Source organism: Columba livia, chromosome 2, assembly GCF_036013475.1.
Source record: "Columba livia isolate bColLiv1 breed racing homer chromosome 2, bColLiv1.pat.W.v2, whole genome shotgun sequence".
Lineage (NCBI taxonomy): Eukaryota > Metazoa > Chordata > Aves > Columbiformes > Columbidae > Columba > Columba livia.
In genome coordinates, this window is record NC_088603.1 from 153,756,929 (window position 1) to 153,778,390 (window position 21,462).

The 21,462-nt window shown below is 38.2% G+C and overlaps 2 protein-coding genes across 3 annotated transcripts in view; both read right to left on the reverse strand.

Moving 5' to 3' along the window:
* The window catches only part of DNAAF11 (dynein axonemal assembly factor 11), a 38,031-nt gene extending 23,794 nt beyond the window's left edge, over positions 1–14,237 (reverse strand). Inside the window, exons 1-7 of the mRNA XM_065054436.1 lie at positions 14,176–14,237; positions 10,745–10,912; positions 7,840–7,917; positions 5,552–5,724; positions 4,381–4,580; positions 3,040–3,231; positions 1,040–1,117 (exon numbers count right to left, since the gene is read on the reverse strand). Of these exons, the coding sequence (XP_064910508.1) occupies positions 1,040–1,117; positions 3,040–3,231; positions 4,381–4,580; positions 5,552–5,724; positions 7,840–7,917; positions 10,745–10,912; positions 14,176–14,185 (899 nt within the window). The 5' untranslated portion in view covers positions 14,186–14,237. The remainder of the gene's footprint in view (positions 1–1,039; positions 1,118–3,039; positions 3,232–4,380; positions 4,581–5,551; positions 5,725–7,839; positions 7,918–10,744; positions 10,913–14,175) is intronic.
* Positions 14,238–21,277: 7,040 nt separating this feature from the next.
* Positions 21,278–21,462, reverse strand: part of TMEM71 (transmembrane protein 71) — a 14,996-nt gene continuing 14,811 nt past the window's right edge. For both annotated transcript variants that reach the window (XR_010470809.1, XM_021298869.2), the window contains one exon: positions 21,278–21,462. This exon is cut by the window's right edge and continues 1,395 nt beyond it. The gene's annotated coding sequence lies outside the window, so the exon portion shown is untranslated.

Consider the following 21,462-nt stretch of genomic DNA (forward strand, 5'->3'; position numbering starts at 1 on the left):
GCTTGTCACCTTTGAACTAGAAAATTATGTAAGATTTTTTTCAGTCAACACTGGTATGTATCTTCTGCTACAGATGGAATAAACATGAGCTCTTCTGACACTACCTTTAATTTTCCCTCTATAACTGAATATTATGCACTGATCCTGTAATGTTGGTTTTCAAATTCCTTGAGTTTACATGGATTTATAAATTTCCAGGATTTAGAAAGCATTCATCATGCTAACAATAAGCATGTTCTTAGCTTTGATTACACAGCTAAATCAATCTAAAGATGGAAAAACTTATGCAGAGGAGAGCAGACGTGAGTGGCCACAGGCCACTTTTTGAGGCTCTTTGGGGAGCCATTTCTAAGGAAACAACGTTTGCTCTCTTCATCTCCTGTTTTCCTTTAGGAAAGTAAAGCTTGGTCCAAGTGAAACCAACAGTAACGCATGGCTGATATCCCTGGAAACTCATTCCAAAACACTTGAATACCCAGGTGCCTTTGTCAACGTTAAAATACAAGAGACTTCCTGGTATCACCAGCCTCTGTTACTAGAGACCTCATTCAGTGACAATGGACTTCATGCCATAGAAGTGAATGAATCTTCCCAGTTCTGCCAGTTTTACATCTGTCATGAGAGGACAGAATGACTTTGTCCAGAAATATTATTTAGATGTAGTTTTCCACATTTAAAGTGGCTACTCATACACATTTATCTTCAATAATCAAACAGGTTAAAATTTTCCACTCTTAGCAAGATGCTCAAAGAGAGACCTACCATAGAAAGGAAAAGAATAAAACATCTTGTATCTTTTATGCAAAACCAAGTTCTTCAATCATCAGAAACTAAGATGTTCAATTAAATAGCCTTCAATACATTACTCACTGAAAACTAATTATTTTTCTAGCATCAGAATATAATTTTAGAAGTCAGTTTCTCCACCAGCTATACAACAAGAATTTGTCATGTGTCTTTGTATGGTCACACATCTTAAAATAGTTGCCCAAATTAACTATAAAGGAGTTCCCCTGTTTAACCTCTTAACCTTACATACTTAGGAACATTCACATTCAGAGCTTTTCCTTCTGCAGTGACCAATGTCCGAGGAGGCTTCTCTCTCTTTTTTGATTCCCTTAACAAAACAGAAAGAAAAATGGTTTAGAATTTCACATTCTGGTATTTTTACGTGTGACAGCAAAAAGGAAGCAGCAGAAGGCAAGAGGCAAGAATTACCTGGTATTTGATGTTAGGAATACAACTTATTCCAGGAACAAAACAGGTCCTATCAGGTGTCCAATCATACATTAAAAGCATCATCTAAAGGTGAGCAAATGCTTTGTAAAATCACATCTTACATTGATAATAACTTCTGCATGTCACAATGACCATTATCAAACAGAAATATATCAAATTTATTTGGTGTATCTTAAGAAGTCAGCGGATTGCTTAAACATATGCAATGGGATGTTTTTCTGGTTATGAATGGTCCTACTAATCATGACGTATCATTATTGTTAACTGATTTGATGTACATGCAAGCAATCCTAAAGGAAATTTTTATTCATGTGACTTAATTACTTTTACTGAACAAATGCTTGGCTTATCTCTAAATAGCGTGTTTGTTAGTCACTATTCTGCACCAGTAAAAAGAATTTTAATCATCAAAAGATTACAATTAGCACCAAATAGAATACAACATGACTAAAGTACATAAATATAGATTATTTGTTGATGCATCTATTACATTTTTTGCTGTGTTCTTCCTTCAAAAAATATAATACGTATTACTGATGGAGACTTTAATCTTCACTACAAATATCCAGCTATCAGCAGTGAAACTATATCTGACTTTGATTTAATGCAATAAACAAACTACCTTAAATGTGTCTGCCACAACAAAGCAAATCACTGTAAGATCATTAAGATTTGTGTTACTGGCATTTTCCTGTATAAATGGAAGGAAGAGTAAGGAATCTTAGCAACATGAAAAAGAAAAGTCTTAAATAGAACAGCCAGTAATATATCGTGCAGTTAGTAATATATTGTGCAGTCAGCAATAGGACAAGGGGGCATGGGCTCAACTCTGCCAGGGGAAATTTAGGCTGGCTGTTAGAAAGAATTCTTTACAGTGAGAGCGATCAGGCATTGGAATGGCTGCCCAGGGAGGTGCCGGACTCTCTGTCCCTGGAGGTTTTTAAACTGAGATTGGAAATGACACTTAATGCCATGATCTAGTCAATGGACTGGAGTTGGACCAAGGGTTGGACTTGATCTCTGAGGTCTTTTCCAACCCAGTCGATTCTGTGATTCTGTGATCTGGTACAAGGGCTTTTACACAAGGAAAAGAAAAAAAAAAATATAAAAAGGGCCGGAAAAAAAGAAAAAAAGGACATTCCTTACAATGCTTGTGGTACTGATAAGCCAGCAGTAATAAAACTTTTTTGGTTGTGTCTGTATTAATTTTCCATGGTCAGCAAAACCAGTGGCAACTTCAGAAAGTTTTAAAAGCTTTTCAGAGCCCTGACATTTTCACATTCGCTGTGTCTAACAGCATAGATAATATGAAGAATTTTAATACTCAGGACTAATATTTTTTATAAAGTACATGAAAAAAATCTAAGACACACAGAAAAGGTGCCTGAAATGTCACTTGTGCAAAAATTTTGTAAGATGGCCTGTAGGGCATTTATATAATGCAACCTGCAGTCCTGATAAATGCCTTTAGCAAGAATATCAGACATTGAACTAAATTAAGCATATTCGTTACCTAACAGAAACGTGAAATTTCTGAAGTCCACAAAATTGAGTTGAAAAATTACATTTAAAAACTCTATTTGAGGAAAAACAAGATGAATGGTATCATAAATAAATGTTAGAAAAGTGAATAATCTGCATATTTTATTTAAATTTTATAAGCATATTTGCACGGGAAACAGGGATTTAAGCTGCCAGTTCTTAGTAGCATTCAATGTGAGGCAGTCACCTCCCTCTACATTGCACCTTTGAAAATTTCCCCTTCCTCAATTCATAGAGTATATTAAACCAAAAACATACCTTGTATTTTCTTTAGCTCTCCGTTTTTCTTCAAGATATCTGTGAGTTTCTAATCTCGATTCTGGAGTATATGGTGTAGGCTCCTCCCAAAATCTTCTGTCTTCTTCATCTTCATCTTCAACTGTTCTCCATGTTTCTTGTTCTCCGTGTCCTTCTGCCTGATGGTTTTCTTTGTTCTGTGGGGAGTCTGGGCTGCATAAGATCACATGGAATATTATCCCAATGAAAAGAAGGAAAAGTAACAATACTTGCTAATGAATTCTTCCATTAATATATTTTTTTTAACCCAATACTAATAGCTGTATGATTGCTACCAAGAACAGTATCTTCTAGATTTGGACAACATTCTCTGCTCTGCTTCTTTCATCAATCAACAAAACATATTTTGACATAATATTTTCCATTGACTTTACTAAGAAGTGATACTATGGTTTTGCCTCTCTGAAAATCCTGATGGGTAGTTCAACAGTTTTTTTTCAGGAGCAGAATTTTCAGATATATTCACAGCTTCCAGGTGAAAAAAAACCCTCAGTCCGTGTGATGTTTAAGTATTCCCAACAGCAGCCAACAGTAGATTAGAAATGTATAGGGTAGCAACATTTTATTTAGGCATCTCCTCCAGTGTCATCCTAGAACTTGAATAATTTTCCCCCCAGTCCAAAGACACTGTAGTCTTCAGAAATTCGTTATCAATATAGACAGAAAACTAAATTTATGATACAGCTGTTATCTATGAGGACAAAGTTCCATAGCCAGCTGCATGGAACTCAGACTCTACTACATTAAAAATAAGATGGATGGCAAATGCAGTGGAAGATGACACCAAACAAAAATCTTTCTGGTCTCTAGGTAACCTCAGTGATATTTGGTATAAAAAGCATAGATATCAGCACTCCTTCCTTTTACATCTCAAAAGATCTGCAATATTCCATTTCAGTTTTCATATCTAGCAATGCTAAAGCAAAAGAAATTACAGGTGAACAAGTGCTTTCTCTGGACCCCTACATTACCCTAAATAATAATTTGCAGCTGTTCTCCTCAAACAAGTTGTCATTTACACTGTTTTGGCACCCAGACAGTTTAGCTTGGAGTTTTGGGACAAAAATTCTATTGTACTATCTGCAGGTCAGTAATTAATTAATTAATTATGTTTGTAGATTATTATATTTTTCTTTAGAGGTAACATGCATGAGGAGAAATAACTCTGTTAGAATCAATGAAAAAGACAAACAAAAATATTTAATTGGAATTGTATAAACTATCTAATGAGGAAAAACTACGTTCTTGATGGAGAAAGAGAAGAATGTTGTTTACTCACAAACTGTTGTTGCTTACTCTTACCTGTAAAATCCAAGCTTAGATTCCATTTGTTTTTGTTTCTTGTCTTCTCTTTCTTGCATCCTCCTTTGAGCCTCATCTTTTTCTCTGGCCCGTTTGAGAAGGTAAACTTGCTCCTGTTCTCTGATTTTCTGCTTCACTTCTGGATAGTTTTGAAGTGCTTGAATCCTCTCCGATCTTTCTATTTCTTTACTATCCAAACACTTCCCAAAGGGAAAATAAATCAGTAAAGATATATGAGAAATTTTAAACAGATTCAAATCAATGCAAGCATTAAACTGTATGTTAATTGTGATAAATTACTTTTTTTAGAAAATCAAAAATACACCTTTGCATCCTCCATAGCACTATGTAAGTTATATTATATCAAACAGAATTAATAGTAAGTTTGTATTCAGATCTGAAAATGGTTTCATGTGTCTGGGAGCTGCTTTTGTATTTTCCAGAAATTGCCATTGGTCTTATTAGAGTATGTAGCAGAGAGAGTCCCTTCAGCCATTCCTGATGTTTGTCTGACCTTGATTCAGCTCATGAGACTATTAAAAACCTATTTGTTTTCATGTGTTAGCTTACTGCCAACTAGTTGAGTTGAATCGACTCTTAATAAGTAAGAGTCTGTGCTTCTCCAAGGGAAATTGTGGGAGTGTATTTCAGGACTGGGATTGTCAGTGTCAATGGCAAGAAATAATTATCTCTGTACATCATTACAGGAAACCTCAAAGTATCTATTTACAGTCAATGCAATATAGTATATTTTTATATCGTTTTCTGTCTTTCTACTGCCTTACACTGTTGGTTTGGTACATACTGTTGGTATGGTACCAACTTGATGCAATAATGAAAATAATTTTAAAATATATCGTGTATATAAAAACAAATAACAAGAAAGTCAGAACTGTACAGTGTGTTTATTTTTTCAGTGCTTTATTTAAGGATCTCCAAAGAAAATGACAGAAAAGTTAACAAATACATGTGATTTAATAAAAAATGAACTAATTATCACACTATTTACTGTTGCCACTTATTCTTCAGAATAGAATTTAATTTCCTGTGGACAATAAGAGAAATGTTCCAACTTTTCCTGCCACAGGCATTTATTTCATTTGCGATTAGTATGTTCAGTGAACAATGCTGGTTATTGTTTTGGATATAAATTCAATTTTAAAAATCTTACTTTTAACTGATGAAGCGTTGCCACCACAAATTGTCTATAACCTTCAAATTCAGTACATGGGTTACCCACTAGAAACAGCTCCTTCAGATGTATATTACATTTTAGAGCCTCAATACTGGAGAGTTCACCAATGAAATTTGCTGTCAAGTCAAGTTTCTTCAGTTCTTCACAGCCTGTTTGAAAGAAATGTAACTCAGTTTGTCCAGAACATGAATGTACGCATGATATACACCATAAATGTGCACACAAACTCACACACACACGGATATCAAACAGTCTGCATTTGTTGTCTATATAAATGCTAATTTCATCCTATCAGAATACATCTTTTCCAAGCCACAAGTGAAAGAGTGACTCACAACTTCAGTTTATGAGCTCACAGTATTTATAGAAAAAAAAAAAAAAAACCTCAATAAAGTACAAAATATCAAAAAGCTATTATTGGTTTTATCACTATCAAAACTTTGTGATCAGTGCTTCTGTACTAGATGAGCTATTAAATGTTCCCCCTCCTTAACTGAATCTTCACCATATGGCTAAAAAAGAGTGTGTAATTCTCCAGGAGAGCAGGATCAATTATGGGTTTCATTTCTGTGTACTGTTAACCTTAGCTAATATTATTCAAGTGTAGAGACAAGGTTTTCTAAAAATATACTGCAAGTCAAAATGAGGTTTTCCACACTATGGACTCAGCTATCATTGCAAATACTTTATTAGTGGTTAAATTGTACATACTAGTGAAAAAACATTGTTTGTTAAACAAAACAATTCATTATAAACAGACACTCTAATTTAACCAACAAAATGCTCCGGGAAATCTGGATCCCAAATTTATCAGCCTCTCCTTTTATCATAATCTGACTATGAATCAGAATCTTGACTCTAAGGTTAAAAAAGTTTAGGTAAGAGCAAGCTCAACTTTGGTGCTCATCACTGTAGCCACTTCTTGTCCTTCGCAGGTTTATTTGGCAAGTATTTTATGCATAACGGAGCTGAAAGAAAATAGACAACTCAAAATGATTTATTAGGGGATTTAAATAATCCAAATTGTTGCCAGCCTCATCCACAGAGGTTCTGGCTCCCTAGCAAACAACAAATCACAGTAATAAATAATGCAGTCTGACAGAAGAACATTTACTGGCATGAAAACAGATGCAAGATTTTCAATGAATTGCCAGACATGTAATGTGCTACCCGTTTCTTCAACTTCTACAAATTTGTGTTTAGACTAATTGCTTATTTATGTTATTTGTTTGAAATCGTCTTCTTGAATCAGGTTGTAGACTTAAACAACAACAACAAAAAACCAATCCAAACCAAACAAACAAAAAGCCTTTTGGTTTTAATTGTTCCCTTGTCAAGGTGAACATTTTAAAGATACAGCAACTGGCCTGATCAGAATCAAGAAACAGAAAGAAATCAAGTCAGAAATTATTCAAGTAATATGGAATGTGTTTATGGGTGGCTCTAAGTCTTAGATTTTGGTCTTGGAAAACGCTAGATCTTTGCACATGTAATTAGAGTGACAGGATAAAGGATTAAACGCAAACATGAGTTCAGGCAATGACAAAGGAAAGTAACATCTGAAAGACTCTAAAACCCCCCAATCTGCCAATGCAACCTGTGCAGAGAAGAACCTTCTTGTCTGTGACACTTGGTTGCTGCAGGTGGCTGCTGAACATTACACAAGAGATAATTTTTGCAGCCTGCATAGCATTAAAATAGAAAAACACATTGCTCCAGCTAACCTGGACAACAAATTATCTTATCTTTACAGTGAGGAAATACCAATTTAATGAAAAATCTGGATTCCCGCTTTGTAAAGTATTAAAGACTAGAGCTGCCAACACTGGTGAGAGAGTAAGGAAAAAGGGAGTTAAAACACAGTTAATGTTAACAAAACACAATTAATGTCAGCAAAGCACAGTTAATGTTAATAAAACACAGTTCAATGACTAAACTGCAGCAGTTGGAAGCATTTGCTAAACGAAGCATTTGTCTGGAGGTTTTTAAACTGAGATTGGCCATGGCACTTAGTGCCATGATCTAGTCAATGGAGTGGAGCTGGACCAAGGGTTGGACTTGATGATCTCTGAGGTCTTTTCCAACCCAGTCGATTCTGTGATTCTGTGATTTTGTTGGAGTGCTGTACACAAAAAGGCTCTTTCTGAGTTTCAACAAAGCACCTTTACTAGTGGACATATGGACTGGTTTCCACGCTCTTTTACACTAAGTCACAACAATGTGTTTCAATGTGAAAAGACAAAATGTTGTGTTTAAAATCTGACCTTCCAGGTTTTCAATTCGTTCGATGTTGTTCAAAGCTACATTTAAATATTCCAGCTTCTTCAGTTTCCCCACATTTTCTGCAACAAAACATAGGTCTGTTATTTCACTTTTCTTCACTGGAAAGGGCATTACCATTTTACTTGCTTACTTTAAAAAAAAAGGGAGAAAAACAGGAAGGACAAATCAGAACATGTATCAAAATACTGGGCATTAATATTTTAATACTACTGAAAAGACAAACGCCAAAGAGTTATCCGAAAACAAGAATTTAAAAATGTAGAAAGAAATAAAGAAGGTTATAAACACTTGGTTTTTATTACAAATCCATAAAACACAAAACACATAATGCGTGATGGTGGGCTAAAAAGCATTTCATTTGTCATTAAACTCTGAGAGGATCAGGCTATACTTATTCAAGCTTTATAAAATTAGAGTTTTACACTCACTTATACAGAAAAGATTGGCTTCTTTAGTATATATTTATTTTTTAAAGATCTTTTATCCACAGGGTTAATACAAGTAACTTTTTCCCCTCACTTTTTAAAAGTTGTGCGAATAAGAATTTATATGGCTTCGGGCTGAACAAAACAACAAACACACACACATACCCCTCCTCCTAATCTGGAATCTAATCTGTATTATTTTCACCATGAACTATTGAAATCAGCAGGTTCACAATGTGTAGGGGTGCGTCAGAATGGTAGAATTTCTCCCTTGAATACAGAAAGGGGGTAAAGAGGGAATAGGGTAGCAATGTTCTTCATCAGTCCCAAAAATGTCTGAAAAATGCAACTACCATTGAGATACATGATGCACAGGTCAGAGACACAAATCTGAGACAAAATACATGGTGTAATTCATGTTACAGTCCACCAGTTTCTCCCCAGTCACCAGAAGTTTTGAAGATCTGACAGGAAAACCTGTCCTACAAAATCATAGAGTTTATCCCAAACTTTAATTCACAATTCACACTGATTATCTGCTGTACAAACTGTCCCTGCTGCGACAAACAAAGGAATATGAGCAGATGAAGTTTGCACCCGAGTTAGGCGTCCAGGCTCCTCTATAACCAGTAAATGAGCTCTTCAAGGTGCAGTTTATCATATCTTAATTTGACTGTCTGGAACCAGTGAACCAAATAATGCTCAAAAACATGCCTTTTCTTCAACACTGGTGATAAAGGGAGGCTACGGTAACTGTCTAAGACTTTGGTGTCTAAAAGTCTGGTGACATGAATCCTGCCACTTAGTTTGCTAAGACTTTGGAGAAATATTTTCTTCATAATTCACAAACACGATGAAATTAATTTCTCAGAAAGGACCTGAGCAGCTTAGGTTGGTTGTGTATTTTACTTATGGTGTTTCTGTACCGGCAGTGCCTGCACACATGAAGATGTCGGCAAGACAAATGTTGAAGCCAATGGCATCTTGTGGGTTTTCTTCCGTTTATAGAACACAAAAGAACCAGGTCTCATTCACACAGTGGGCACCTCGCAACTTGCTGTCTGATTAGCAGGCAAGTCAGATCTTGGGGGTTGCATAAACACTTTTTTAAGAGGAAAAAAGACACATCCCAATAGAATCAATACAAACTATTGTGCTAGGATATTTTGAAGTGTGCCTGGAACTGCTGTGTGCTCTGCATGGACATGTTGGTATTCACGTGGAGGAATTGCTTCTCAAATTCAGTGCTTTGTAACACAACCCCTATTGGCAGCCCTTTTGTTCACTGCTTACATGGTGATTATTATTGTTATCATTATCATTATTTACTAAGGCATTATCTTGGAAAGCTGTTAGGTTACACAAGAATATATGAATTAGAAAGTTGTATACTTTTCCAACTCCTACACTTAGATAAAAATTGAAAGTCTTGGAAAAGAGTTTGCTGAAAAGATCTTGTGTCCAAAAAGCAATAATGTGAATGGTAATATGATATATTGTGCTAATCTAGAGGAGGTATGAGTGTTGACAAAACAACTAGTTAAGTCTTGTACATTACTAAGGGCACAGTAAAAGAGAGAAAAACAACTTTGTCCCATTTTTGATGGGACAAAACAGCATAAAGCAGTTTCAAAAGCCTTATTCTCTATGGGAGAAGATTCCTCCACTCAAAGAAATGCAGATGTTATTGGTGCAGATATTCCCTAGGAGTTCCCTGATGAGCCCCTCCAGAGATTGCAAAGCCTTTGCCTACAAGTCCTGAGCACAGAATTTCACCCTAAAATTTTAGAGGTTTTTTTTTCCTTTTAAAGAACTTAAAAGAAATAGGATAATATAATTCCTCAGCACTTCTGACTTTCCATTCTTCATCTACAAACTAGGGCCCAAGGCCTGGTGTCTCTCTCTGCAGGGAGCCCAGCAAACACATGAAGCTACACCACAAAACACAGACCATATGAAATTATACCTCTCCTGTGGTGCTGGAAGACCATTAAGACTTTATGCATAACAGCATTTTATCTGAATGAAAATTATTTCATTGTTAAGAGATTTGTATAACAAACAAATTTAACAATGAGCATGAAGAGAGCTACTCCTATGATATCACAGTCCACAGTATATCCAAAACTGTTTGGCCCTGTTTGGCAAAAAGATAGGATATTTAGGTTATATCTTGACTTATGAGATTTTAATCAATAAAGGATGTTCCACACTCACATTCTAATGACTTGTATCTCAGTACTATCTTTTTCATTTAAAATTTCTCTTGCAAGTTTCTGAGCTGTTTAGAAACGTACCAAAGAGACAGGGAAAGGCAACCTTGTAGGAGCAGGTCCACAAGGAACTTCTCTGTCGTTGCTCACTCCACATTCCCTTAAAGTTTAACAGAATTTCTTTTTTTCTGATTTCAAAATTATGCATGTCAATCCATTTAAAAGAAACATATCCAGAAAACACTTACCAATTTTTGGAATTAGATTATTCTGAAGATAGAGAATTTTTAAATCTCGACACCATTTGTCAAGATGCTCCAGTTTTTCTATTTCCTGCTGATGTAAAGAGATTTCCTCCAGTGAAAATATCTCACAGTCATTATGTTCTGCACGTCTTCTAACAAGGTCTTCGGTGACTGAAAGAAACATTAGACGTCAAATCTCCCTTTAGTCATTTTCCACCATCTGACTTATGAACAAGTTACAAAATCATTAAAATCTTTTGTTCCACCATACCAAATACACCAACAGAAATAAAATGTGTTAGAAAAGACACCAAGCGCCAAGTAACTTCAGCCCATTCTGCCACAGCAAACATCATTTGTGAAGCACACTCATGTCACCTGTAACATTTAGAAAAATCCATGTAAAAACTGCAGAGTCTTCCATAAAAGTGCGATAGAACCTTTGCAGAAATTAATCCAGTGTCTATTATTTCATGTAGACAAGCAATGGAGTGTATTCTGCTTTTATTTCCTGATGCCAGATGTTCACAAAAAGTGAATCAACTACAGTATGCCATCATATTCTTCCACCAGCACCATGTGCAGAGAAATAAGCAGGATGGATGCTGAAAGTGGGCAGATATTTTTTACTTTTTCAGTGCTTGAGGCAAAGCCATAATTAATTCATGCCAATAAATGTTTATGTTAGAATGAAATTTAATCCTGAGTATTTCTTAAGTGCTACCAGCTCATTAGAAGCCCAGCAAAGGAGTTTCAGTGGCCCAAAGACACCAGAGAATTGGGTTCAGGTCTCTCTATTCCATAGTAATATTTAATACCAGGAAATATTTCAAACACTGAAAAGGCTCTAAATAATGAAGGTACTGAAATTCTATGAGACCCAGTGCTCACTCTTGAGCTGGATGCTATTACTTTGTTTCCAGCTCACTGCACCAAAAAAGCACCAGCATTTTGCTCTCCTTGACAAGCAGTGAACTGCAGTGATTATTGATTAAAATCCTGGAGTTTTATCGAATTAGCATAGGTATTTTCATGATTGTTAAAGCCAAAAAGAAAAAAAGACTAGCAAGCCTTTCAAAAGTATTCTGAAGAAAAATAAGTAAACCCCAACCCACACGTGTCAGTGCAGCTCTTCTTCCTACAGCTCTTGGGAAAGAGGTGAAACTGATTTGTCATATGTTATATTGTTTACAGATTACCAGGGTTAAATCTCTTTCCTGTTCAACAGAGTTTCATCTAACATGATTTACAGAATTATATAGCAGCAATGCTGATATTGATCTAAGAGATGATCCTGGTTGCACATAAACCATATTAGGAAAGGTAAGTGTCTCTCTTTCATAACCACATCGGGCTGGTTTGCTGCCATCTTCCCTTCAACAACCCATTGATGAAACCTGATTAAAATAATAGAAAAAACAGAAAGAAAAAAAAAAGCAATAATTTTGACTAAATATTTTAGTCTTCACAGAAAATATGGAAAATGTTGGCATTTCTAATAAATTACTTGGCAAATCTACTGGAAATTAAAAAAAAAAAATGGTCTGCTTACTAACGTGGCAGATCTTTCAGTGACAGTATTTCCAGTGCAAAGAGATATTTTTAAGCAAGAAAACAACAATATTCCACAATTCACATACATGCACACTGGAGACAACATGATGCTCTATATCTTTCGCACAAAGGGAAGTCATACAAACTATTCCGGAGAGAGTTTTATTACAGGCAGATTTCCCTTTGCTGATGAAAAGAAAATTGAAGTGTTTGTTACAGTGATTATGCAAAAATGTCCACTCTCATTAACAGATTTTGCAAAGCAGAGACAATCATTCCCAATAGAAGTTGCAGTGGAGCTTTAGAGACCTATTTTCGGGACCAGCTGTAAGAAGCTGAGTGAATATTTGACATTTTGTTTCTTATCTAGTTCATTTAAGAGGAATGAAGGAACAAAACATGCAAGAGAGAACAATAAATTTTAAATAAAGGTTTTTCCAGGACATCGACAGAACACGTTGTAACATTACTTCTCATTAATAAGATTATCTGATGTTGTGAGCAGTAACAGGAGAATGGACCAGTGGCCTGAGAGGTCACAACTTCTCCTGTGAGCCCATGAACACAGCAGGAAGACGGGTGGCATCAGTCAGCTGGAGACAACAACCAATCTTGAAGATCTTATAGCTGGGCTTCCAAAACTGGCATGTTTTACTCAAAAAGGAGAAGGTATGAAGGAAAGCACTAAACAAAATGGAAAGAATAAACAGCTGCAGGTGTATCAAGAACTAGCAGGGGAACCTACATTATAGAAAAGTGTTCAACCACCATTTTAAGACTCAAATTCATACCACGCTGCTCAGGAGGTGAAGCCGTTCTCCTTCAGGAGAGGACACCTGCCAGCCCCAAGAAGAGCGAAGGAATCCCTTTCCAAAGCAATATTTGAGCCCAGCAAGGGACTGGCAGCCCTGTGATGATCTACAATCAAAACAGATTGTAGAGAAGACCATAGAGGAAAGGAATTCCTCAGTAGTTTTTTTTTTCCTGAGTGATAAATGTGAGCACTCAGTCTTTTAGATCACATCGCTTTACCGCTAAAAGATTGTGGCTTCATGAGTAATAGTATAGGATATTTTACCCTTGTTCAGGGTTTTTATATAGCTCCAACAAAGCGTCTGCATTGGCTACTTCTACGCATACATATATACATATATACACATATTGTCAGGTAGAAAAAAACAGAAGGGAAAGGACAATGCTGTCAGCTCTGGGCCCAGACATGAGACATCCCATGAAAGCATCTAGAATCATGGAATAGAATCACAGAATCATAGAATCATTTCAGCTGGAAGAGACCCTCAGGATCATCGAGTCCAATCATAACCTAAACTAACTCTAGCACTAAACTACGTCCATAAGAACCTCATCTATACGTCTTTTAAACCACTGGTGACTCCACCGCTGCCCTGGGCAGCCTGTTCCAATGCCTGACAACCCTTCTCTTGAAGAATTTTTTCCTAATATCCAATCTAAACCTCTCCTGGCACAACTTGAGGCCATTTCCTCTTGTTCTATCACTTGCTACTTGAGAGAAGAGACCAACCCCCTCCACGCCCCCTCGCAGGGGTTGCCCACACACGGGGGATCCCCACTTGGGCTGTTTTGGGAGGCAAGCACACCTCTATGCGGGGCTCCGTGAAATAAAATGGTTTATTATTAGCAGGGAGGAGGGAAAACAGACAATCCAGGCAGGTGAGGAGAATGAGGGAGGCAGGAGGGGAGAGGGGTTGCCGGGGGGGGGATGGCGGGAAGGGGGGCAAATGTGGGGAGAGGAAACATGGCGGTCAGGGAGTGGGGCAGGTCCTGGAGGGGAGTGAGGGGGTGCGGGGGTGGGAAGAGGTGCGGGGGAGGGGAGAAAAGCGGCTCTCGGCGACACTCACTCCGCACCATGGCCGCCCTCAGCTCCCCGCAGCCGCCGGCCCCGGACGCCGCCGCGCTGCCATGGCAACGGGACGGCAGGGAGGCTGCAGGGCCGGTTCCCCGCCCGGGGCCCGCACGGCCCGGCGTTCGGTCGGGTTTTGTGCTTGTTCTGTACCCGCTTCGGCTGGTCCTTACGCCAGAGCAGCCGGCAGCGCTTGTGTGCCTGCCCTGGAACAAAAGGGCAACGGGGCTGGGGAGAGTCTGGAGCACAAGTCTGACGAGGAGCGCCTGAGGGAACTGGGGCTGTTCAGCCTGGAGAAAAGGAGGCTGAGGGGAGACCTTATCGCTGTCTACAACTACCTGAAAGGAGGTTGTAGTATGGAGGGGGTTGGTCTCTTTCCACAAATAACAAGTGATAGGATGAGAGAAAACGGCCTCAAGTTGCACCAGGGATGGTTTAGATTGGATATTAGGAAAAATTTCTTCATGGAAAAGGTTGTGAAGCATTGGAACAGGCTGCCCAGGGAAGTGGTTGAATCACCATCTCTGGAGGTGTTTAAAAGATGCATAGATGTGGTTCTTAGGGATATCATTTATTGACATTATTAAGTCGGACTTTATTGGTTGGACTTGATCTTGAGGGTCTTTTCCAGCCAAAATGACTCTATGATTCGATGGCTTTCATATAATCCAGAAGTAAGATTTCTACTGCTCCAGCTGCTCCTGGCCCCTTTCTTTACCTGGGCAATCATATATGAAAGGCAGGTATCTTTCACCTGTCCCTTGTACGATATTTTAGCTCTTCTCCTGCTTATTCATCAGCTAGTTTGCCTAACACATTTTGGGCTAAAAATGTGTTTTCCATCATACAGCGGCACAGCCTGTGGAATCAACCTGTTCCTGTGATGTTTACACACAGGGAATGTTCCTGTCATTCACCTTCCACCTGGGAAGTTCTCCCCCTCAGGTTGTCACCTCAGAATACATCTTAAATATATATATTTAATTCATGGATCAGCTCAGACACCAGCATGAAATTTCTCATGCTGTGAACACAGATACTAGACCTTCCTGCAGGTTTCTCTGGATTCTCTCCTGCCATTACTCTGCTATAACTTCAACTTTGGTGGAGCTGCCTGCTAACATAGCTAATGAGTAAGAGTGATGGGTGGAGGCCTCAGGAAGCTGTTCAAACAGCTACAGAAAGTCTCATGTCTGGCGTTTTCTGTTTTCCAGTTAATATAATGATGCAGCACTGCTTCACATACCAATTAAGTCCCCAACTGGTGAAGTTTAGGCACCTTAAAACCTCAGAGAAACTGGATGTGACTACGCATTTCAAGACATCATTAAGGAGCTTTATGGATTCCTTCATCTTATCCTGACCTGCTGATCACCAGTTTGAATTCAGTCCAATTCAGCAGTGAGAGAAATATTCCAACAAAATGTACATTTGATCACAAGATAATGCAGTTGGGGGTTTTTTCATACTTAGGTTTAAACTCTTGTTTTTTTCTTTTTAAGTTTAGATGTTCTGTTCATTGCCACACCATGCCTTGATCACAGTCTTGTACCAGTTCTCATCAATGACTCTGAAACTTCTGTTACAGAACAGAAACTGGCACAATTGTCACCGAATCCATGTGGAAACATCAGGGAAGTCAGTATGTATTTCACATGTCTTTGCTAACATAGGTCTTCAGTAACCTAAAAGTCTAATCAAACCTAAAGGTGATCTTCTGCTAACAGGAAATTCACATATAATTTTAAACAAGACTGTAGGAATTTTTCAAAGTGAAAAAATTAATTCATTAAATCATTTACATCTAATGTAACATGTGGCACTCTCCACAGCCACTGTGCAACTTTCTGATCGTATTGCTATTTAGAGAGTAGGAGAATAGGAGAAAAGAGGGGTCATTGAGTTAAAGCTACTAAGTTTTGTGGAAATAATGAGGCACAAAGGAGCAGAAGTACTTAATGCACTTTAGTTTAACTCCCTAGTACTTGTCTTGGTCTATCTGACTGGCTAAGGAACAAATCCACGCTGAGGGCAAGGATGTTTTATGTAGCTGGTTGGATGGTACCACTGTGGTGTGGCCCATGGTCACTCCACAGAGCCACAGAGATTAAAGAAGGGCCACTGACAAGGCCTTCTGCTACTTACCTATTTATTTCATATTAAATTGCAGGCCCCTTCAAAAAATGACTTTTATAGCTGCACCTTTTACTCGGGCTTTTAACTTTTAACTTGAGACCATAGCTCAATCATACCATCAAGGTAATCAATTTCAACACAAAGAAGAAGAAATCTTGTTCTTACTGCGTCCAGTGTTTTAACTGCTGTGTCTACATTGTATAGCACAGAAATACCTATGTTATTTTGTTATGCTAAATACATGGGGGTTTTTATCCCTTCTGCAGAGATTCTCTATGATAGTTCTGAAGAAAGAAACCCAAAATCCTCAATGAATTAAGTTGCTGCATACTAAGGTGTGATGGGTTGAGCCTGGCTGGCCACCAGCTGCCCACCCAGCCACTCTCTCACTCACCCTCAACAAGACACAGGGAGAAAATATGACATAAAGCTCATGGATCGAGATAAGACAAGGTGATCACTCGCCAATTACCGTTACAGACAAAACAGATTACACTTGGGGAAATTAATTTAATTTCTTGACAATTAAAGAGAGTATGATAATGAGAAATAATAGCAGAAAAAAAAAGCACAAACACATTTCCCCACCTCTGGCTCAACTTCACTCCCAAGTCTTGGACCTGTATGTCCTGATTTAAACCAGTTTTTTATATCCAGTATTTATGCAGGTTTTTGTGACAACCCTGAAGTGCTTCCCCCCCATCATGAGCAGAACAAAGGGCCTTGTTATGCCTTAAACGACTGGGTTTTGTTACTTTGGCAGGACAAGGTAGATGCTTGTGCAGACAGCACAAGCCAATTCACCATTTGCAGAAGGACTTTTGCTGTTACACTTTTGCCAAGCCACTAATCGCTGTACCTAGTATTCCAACAGCTGCTTTTATTAAACTCATAATTGAATTGGACTCCTGGAGTGATTGTCTGTCATTCATTTCACATAACCACGCAGAATTAACCCAGAGTTAACTCACACCTGATCCCATCTGTTGAGTCAGGGCGCGTGTCGCACTTAGAGTTAACTCATCCCTCTTCCCATCTGTTGGGATGGGACACTTCTGATTTGCCAAATTTAGTCAGGCTGTAGGACTACTTGTTTGAGCAAGTACTTTCGCACATGAGAGGTGAATAAGAGAGGTATTCTCTGTATCCCAGTGACTGAAAAGCTCTCAGAGTGATTTGTTTTCCTCTGGTGGATAACAGCTTTGTTTATGACTCAGGGCTAAACTATTCAGTAAGTCAGAGAGAAGAAATTGGGAGCTGGCGTTTGGAACACCCTGGTCCTAACCTGGTGGCCTAGCACGCGTGGAGCAAAGTTAGGTGCTGAAGCAGAATAATCACATTGGTTTCTTGTCCTTAAAACTGCAGGGTTTTCAGGACAAGGCCTGTTATCCATGACTTTAATTTTGTTGGGGAATAATGACATAGTGAAAAGGCATGATATACCATCCTTGCATACCTGAGGTGTTGTGCTAAGATAGTTGGGGTCTCAAAATCTCAGGATATCATTGCAATATGGCTCTCCAAGTTGTGCGTTGTAGTTTCTGACTTCTAATATGCTCAATTCAAAGGCTAAGAGGTCTGCCAGATTGTCTCATTGCCCTTGGGATACATTGAACTCAACCCTGACATAGCTTCAGAAATTAAAATCCTTTTTGAGCTTCACTTTGACCACATATAAATTCAGATAAGCCCAAATGTTTTTAGTCTTAACAGCATTTTGGATTTTATACACTCAGAAGAATTTTCTGTTATGTAGAAAGTGAAAGAATGATAATTCATGAATCCAGCACATACACACTGGAACACGCTGCCCAGAGAAACTGTGGATGCCCCATCCCTGGAGACATTCAAGACCAGGCTGGATGGGGCTTTGAGCAACCTGGTCTAGTTGAAGATGTCCCTGCTCGTTGCCGGGGGTTGGAACTAGGTGACCTTCGAAGGTCCCTTCCAGCACAAACCATCCTATGATTCTATGATTTATGCTTGGAGCACAGAGGCCTATGTGTGAGCTGCTCTTACAATATGCTTCATGCAACAAAATGTTTGCAGCCTGTACAACATCAACACAATCCAAACCCCAAAAATTTGATGAACTTGCAGATATGGTGTTGTACGTCTTCTCAAGAGACTTTTGCATTAATTTATTTTCAAATGAAATAGAAATTTTATATTTACACACATTGATATTATGTTAATTATTTTCATGCAGCTATTTTTCACTCAAATTATGTACTAGGAGCTCTAAGTAGCGCAAACCCAAATTCTTAGCTTGAAGCAATGTACACAACAGAGACAATGTAATAAGCCACATTATAAACAGGAGAATGGACTCGAGGAAGGAGAGAAAGGGGTTCCATCCGGCATGCCTTCCCTGAAGAAAGTCACTTTAACTCTTTAATATGAGTCTATTTGTTAATTGCAATATAAAATATCTTTCTAAAATAAGCTTTATAGCTTTATAAAATAAGCTTTATATATGTCCTTGTCAGCAGGACAAGGGAAGTGATCCTTCCCCTGTACTCTGCATTGGTGAGGCCACACCTGGAGTATTGTGTTCAGTTCTGGGCCCCTCAGTTCAGGAAAGAGATTGAAGTGCTGGAGCGGGTCCAGAGAAGAGCAACACGACTGGTGAAGGGACTTGAACACAAGACCTATGAGGAGAGGCTGAGGGAGCTGGGGTTGTTTAGTCTAGAGAAGAGGAGGCTTAGAGGTGAGCTCATCACTCTCTAGAACTACCTGAAGGGAAGTTCTAGCCAGGTGGGGATTGGTCTCTTCTCCCAGGCAGTTAGCAATAGGACAAGGGGGCATGGGCTTAAACTCTACCAGGGGAAATTTAGGCTGGATATTAGAAAGAAATTCTTTCCAGAGAGAGTGGTCAGGCATTGGAATGGCTGCCCAGGGAGGTAGTGGACTCGCCGTCCCTAGAGGTTTTTAAACTGAGATTGGACATGGCACTTAGTGCCATGATCTAGTAAACGGACTAGAGTTGGACCAAGGGTTGGACTCGATGATCTCTGAGGTCTCTTCCAACCCAGTCGATTCTGTGTGATTCTGTGTGATTCTATTACAGTGCATTGAAAGTATTTGAATATGTGTTCACTCCATCACTATAGACTCACGTAAAGTGCTACAGCTCTAGCAAATTGATGTCTGTGGACAAATCTTAGGTGTTAAAATGCTGCAGGTCAGAGTCTAAACTGGTGGAAATCAGTTGATTGATACCCACTCAGAATCTGAACCTCCACCTTTCTGTTTATTTCCTACTAAATTATTATTAGTGGTTTTGTTGTTGTTGTTATTGTTATATTCTATGGTGTTAATAATAACTGTAAGAAAATGAGATTTTCATGTTCACACCAAAGTACCAATAAATCCTCTCCCAAAGGGCACATAATCTACAGGGCAGGACATAAGCTCACAAATATTCATTGGGATATATGCAATTCCTAATAATAATCTTAATTATTGAGAATAGTCTCAAAAACAGGAAGAAATGCAAACAGGGACAACTTTACTGATATGTACATGCCAGAGATAAGGAAACAAAAAAGCAGCATGAGCAACTGTAAAAAAAATAATAGAAAAATTAAAGAACAGTTCTGCTCAGCGTATATTAACATGTCCACAGAGATTTACAAAACACTGCAGGTAATTCACAAAAAAATACATCAAAGAACTAATTCTAACTAAAAAATGTTAATCTTTGTGCAGTTTGACTTCTATGAGTAATGCTTTCAGGATAAATGCAAACCAAACTTGCTCACAGACTAGGAACATTATGAGGGATATTATAAATATCATTGCATGTGCTACTGTTCCCCTCAACATGAACATTTGCACCATTAAGCACTGTGTGATATATACTCAAGAGTGGCCCTGAAGTTCAGTGGAACACAGCAAGAAATGGGATAATATAAGACAAGGTGTAATGACAACAAAATGATAGTAATGGAAGGTATGAGATAAGGTAGAGGGGGTTATAAACACGTACCTTGAAATTCATTTTTTATTCTCTTTTTCTAAATAAGGTGCTATATTAAAGTGGAGTAAGAGTGTAATCACTGGGGACAGAAACATGAAATTCTAGTTGTCCTCTCTGTAAATGCATCAGTTAATCGTTAATCAACAAGTGTTTTTTACTTTGCTAGGATTACTGTTCATGATTATCCTAAGCTTGACACTCTAATTAACAGAAGCTGCAGATACAAATTACCTCTGAAAGTCTGGATTTCAGCATTTAGGTTAGAAAATGATGCCTTCAATTTTTCATCAGACTGATCCTGGCTTTAATTTTTCATCCAACAGGACTGAATATACTATTGTGTCTCTTTTTAGAGACACAACGCAAGGCTTGTTTTTACATCTGTTGGAATATATGGAAGGGAACAGCCAAAACCAGCCAGTCTGGTCATTGAAATAGAACATCATTGTGGGGGACTACGGTGGGTCCGTGGATTCCCTGACAGAGGGCATGGAAACAGAAATTAGCCTCGAAGATATTAAGGCCTACCCATGAGAAAGATGGGAGTAAAGGAGTATCCGGAGATGTTAAGGATGTACCTGTGTGAGAGAAGGGAGTAAAAGAGTAACATTGATGATATCAAAATTAGCCAATGAGATGTTACTGCTGCAACTTGTAACCAATAATGAAGAGACACATGAATTGGTAAAACTGTATAAAATGCACTTGTGGCAATAAATGGCATCTACTACTTTCATCCTGGAAGAACCTGGTCTATGTCGTTTGTCCGTCTCAACCACGACACATCATAAATTCAACATCCCTGGAGATCATGGAGGGCAGATCTGAACAGAGCCCAAGCAGCTTCTTTTCAGCCCTTGAACTCCAAATGCCAAATTACCCCAGAACTGCCCCCTCTTCAGTTCACAACAATTCTAATTTACAGTTCATATTTACTCACAGACAGATTAATCAATTGAGACCAAATTTTTGGCAAACTGAATCAGCTTTTTTTAACTATTTATTTATTTTAACTAGTTTACGGTGAACTAACTAGTTTACAGCAAACTCAGGTTTTTCTAGTTTTCAGCATAATCGTTTCAGTGACTGCAGGGTAATTCCAATCTTAGACTTTTCTCTCAGTATAGGAACTCATTTCCCAGATTATTCTTCCAGGAGATTATTTAA